General features: G+C 38.8%; 1 protein-coding gene across 4 annotated transcripts; it reads right to left on the minus strand.

The window, feature by feature from the left end:
- Positions 1 to 466: 466 nt before the first annotated feature.
- Positions 467 to 3,616, minus strand: calca (calcitonin/calcitonin-related polypeptide, alpha). 4 transcript variants are annotated; one of them, XM_061276924.1, is made up of 5 exons: positions 3,555 to 3,616; positions 3,298 to 3,389; positions 3,116 to 3,226; positions 987 to 1,184; positions 467 to 874 (listed from the first exon to the last, which is right to left on the minus strand). In XM_061276924.1, exons 1-4 carry the CDS (start codon positions 3,555 to 3,557, stop codon positions 1,022 to 1,024), a joined length of 369 nt encoding a protein of 122 aa, XP_061132908.1. In that variant the 5' UTR covers positions 3,558 to 3,616; the 3' UTR covers positions 467 to 874; positions 987 to 1,021. The 4 variants fall into 4 exon arrangements, with proteins under 4 accessions (XP_061132908.1, XP_061132905.1, XP_061132907.1 ...); XM_061276921.1 differs by having other exon boundaries at positions 3,116 to 3,229; XM_061276923.1 differs by lacking the exons at positions 467 to 874; positions 987 to 1,184 and adding an exon at positions 2,177 to 2,581.
- Between the last annotated feature and the right edge of the window lie 472 nt (positions 3,617 to 4,088).

Below are 4,088 nucleotides of genomic sequence, written 5' to 3' on the forward strand. Positions count from 1 at the left end.
GAATTGTTTGGACTACAAACGTTTTTCCGCGTAAAAAAGAGGGCGGAATTGCAAAACCATTTGGCCGCACCCATTACCTTGTTTGCGAGTGGCGTCCCAAACACCGTGGCGTAATCAATAAAAATAAAATTGATCAAACTGAACGGAGTAAAAAAAAATTCTCCCAAACATATTATAAAAGTAGTTCTGCAACACCTGGAGGGATACATTAAATTTTTCTAGAATCCTGGAGACTCCAAGTGCACAATAAAATGTATTTAAAAGCTACCAAAAAAAGTGGATTTTCAATTATGTGTCTCTGTCTATTTCATAGTATAGTTTTATAGACAGTATACCACCAAAGCTTCTTCATCATGCCAATTCATTCTCCAACAAAAGAAACTGGTAAACAACATGTCTTTGGCCACATGTCTCTTGTGATATACTGCTCCTCACCACAATAAAACAATAAGACGTGGATGCCTCGTGTAGCTAAAATACAATTTATTACAGCTTTCAGCTCTCAATCATTACAGAGATCATCTGACATAGTCAGTCATAAACACAGGTTTTAGCGTAACATTTGCAGTTTGCACGATGAAATACGATGGCACTGATTTATTTGAAGGCACTGGACAGCCACACTATAGTTGGTTTCAAGGTAAACTTAGAAGTATGACACACGATACTGCTCACATAGGGTCAGGAGGTCACTTGAGCTACAAGATGAACAGTTCATCCGCTGTCTTTAATGCTCATTCTGATCATGTTATCAGTATAATTTACGTATGTGGTTTTAACTATAGGCTAACAATGAACAGCAGCAATGGTCCGAGAACAGAAAACATCAGTCCATATGTTTGATGAGGAGGCATGACAACGCAGCACTTCAATCCTAGAAAAGTAAAGACAATAAAAAACGGGTTAGAATTTCATTTATTGACGTGCTTCTCTGCCCTATTTGATAGCATGGTTGTTATGGTTTTGGAGACATGAAAGAAGCACACCATTGGGTAGTCCGACCCTGTTGACGCTCGTGCGCTCACTCGGGGCTGCGTCGCCTCCGTTTGCCGAAGGCTTGCGCCCCCACGCTGGTGGGCACAAAGTTGCGGTGGCCCATCCCGCCGGAACGACTCAAGAAGTCTGCCAAGCGGTGGGTGACGCAGGTAGCGGTGTTGCACGCCCTCTTCTGTGTTGGCATGTTGCTTGGAAGGCATGGCATAATATTGTTAAGATTAAAAAATGATTTCAGCACCATCCAGAAAACTATTTTGGCTTCTCACCATGAGTTGTTAGGAATCAATAATAAATGAAATAAATTCTATGCCGTGATGCATGTATTTCATACTGATAGTCTGAGCAGTATTAAAATATTATTAAGCCTACATTTATAAAGGTAATGATGCTAATTTTTACTCAATAATATCAGTATTCTGATTAATACCGCCACATGACCAAAACAGCCAAAACCCAGAAAACGGCTGGACTTCATATCCCACAAATGCAATCTTAATGGAAACGCAGCATTTAGACTAGTGGGGTCGCTCAGAACAGATTTTTGTAATTGTTTTACTTGACTTCCCCTTAAAGTTATGACTAACCGCACGTGATACAGTTTGATTTCAGAGATATATTTCATGTTTGTGGTTGTAGTTGTTTTTTGATAACTTGGTTATTTAAAAAAAATATGTTTTTAATGTATTTTCTAGTACAAGATCCCATCACACTGAGGTGGTTCCATATCGACACCAGTAAGCAGGGTAGATTGGTGCCTTGAGGTACAAGTCACTCTAATTTTTCAAGATAAAAGTTTCTTTCAGCCAGTATTACGCTTTGACTTGCTAGCGTAAACAGCGGTTTGCCAAATAGTTTCACCAAAACAGAGGCTTCAAGCTGTTGAACATCGCTCCCACTTGAAATTGAAAATAGAGAGAGAATTGCAAAATGTGTATTTAAAGCTAACAAACAACATTGCTTTAAGAATAGCCCGCTAATGCTTAATGTTAAACGTATAATGGAAAATGCTTTTGAAATGCTATGAGTTATCATCAATAAAGGCGATGGATATTTGAACACAAATGGTGGAGCAACACATATGAACAGACAGTAACAATACTCCCAGTAACAATATTCTTTATCTTCTTATGAACAAGTTACAAGGTACCAGTGTATTTTAACACAAAATACATCTGAAAGTAATAAAATGTTTATACTGTTTACTTGTTATAACATGAAGTCATGTTTTACATTCATTAAGAGCTGTAGACAAACTGAACGATCTAACCAATAATGATGCTTATTTTCTCATTATACTTTGGAGTGTAGCACTTAAAATCTGAATACATTCCCCTGAAGATAGTCAAGCGCACATAGAATGGGACACATAAAATGAACAAGCAAGATGACGAAACTAGAAGAGAGATGCCCAATGGGAATATTTCAATTGTATTCATATTGCTCAGCTAGATTTCTCTTCTTTCCAGGTGTCCCTGCTCCCACATCTGTGCGGGGATAGGTCTGGAGTTTGTGAATATCCTGGGACAGTTTGCCCAGCACACAAGTGCTTAAGCCGGTGCAGCGCTTTGACATGGACCTATCTGGGCTGGTAGAGACACACACATGCAGAGACAACTCACAGTGACAATGGTATGATGTAGGGACACATAAATCAAACAACAACCAGATTGTGTTCCATTTTGGAGGCCACATTACACTACATGCATTATTTGGATTTATTAGTATGACATGCAGTGACAGACAAATGGAAATGATGATGTCATGCACTCATGCATGATCACAATCATACTCAATTTATGGAACCCAATTTTTACCCCACATAACTAAAGAATAAGGTCCAACCAATACGGATTCCGATATTAGACAGAATAAAAGACTGATACATAGACAGACAGACAGATCGACCGATTGATCGCTCTATCGATACATATAAATTTGTTCAGATTTCATTCTACCTAATATTGGCCATCCAATTAATGTGTTGGGCCCTACTAATGAAACTTGTTACTGGCTAATTTACTGTAGTCCAAAGCATTAAGTAACTAAGACCAAGAGTGGATAAGATGATATGTTTTGCAAGACACACACATCATTAAAGACAATCTTTCTCATTGATTACCTGCTCCCATCAGCTGTTTGGCGCTCTTGCTCATCTGAAGCGAGCTGCATGAACTCTTTAATGGCTCTTAGTAACTTCTTAATATCATCATCAGTACTGGGGTCTTCACGACTTCTGAAATAGATTCAGAGTAAGATATTCGCTATAATAAAAGCAGTCACTGTGTACTTTTTATGTCTTACCTGGATGGAGCTGCCTGTGTGATGCACATCTGACAAAAGATCAGCACACAAGCTAAAAGAAGAGTCCCGAATTTATGGGTGATCATGATTGCCTGCGAATAAAATACACGAGGTTCAAGAAATTTGCAGGTTACCTTGTACTACGCTTTACAAAAACAGCATGCAGCCAATACAAGTAACTCAATCTTCAAACTGCAGCTACTACAAAATTTCATTTTCATGTTTAACCAATGATAAAGTCATCCTTATCCACTCACCATAAGCTGGTACAGTATTGGAGGAGGATGATAGAAGTGCGGCTCAGTTGACGATGAGCTGACCGCTCCCACAGAACCGGCTTTTATGCACGTTCCCGTGGGCTCTGCCAGCACTTGATCATGGTCCACTGGCAACCAATCGTATCCTGGCAATTCTGTAAAAAAAATTGCACACGGAATCCGTGCATATGTGATCATGAAATTGTTCAATTTATAAAATAAACCCAAGAGTGGAATGTTTTCAGGCTATTTAAGATGGAGTTTACCCAAGATTAAGAACTATGCAAGTGGGCCCATCTTTAGCAGCGTATTTGTATTTGCTTTTATTTTTGCTTAGTTCAACTCGGTTGTTCGCTTCACAGGCACCAGATCTGCACCTGCAAAAATACGCCTTCCATTTTTTTCTGATTTGTTCACAATTATACATCCATTTGTTAAGTTCAAGTTCAAAGTCACTTTACCAGACACCCAGTAATACATTTTAAAAATATTTGTACACTACCGTCCAAACGTTTGGGGTCAATTTAGTGTTTT

This window comes from Syngnathus typhle, linkage group LG4 (genome assembly GCF_033458585.1).
Source record: "Syngnathus typhle isolate RoL2023-S1 ecotype Sweden linkage group LG4, RoL_Styp_1.0, whole genome shotgun sequence".
NCBI lineage: Eukaryota > Metazoa > Chordata > Actinopteri > Syngnathiformes > Syngnathidae > Syngnathus > Syngnathus typhle.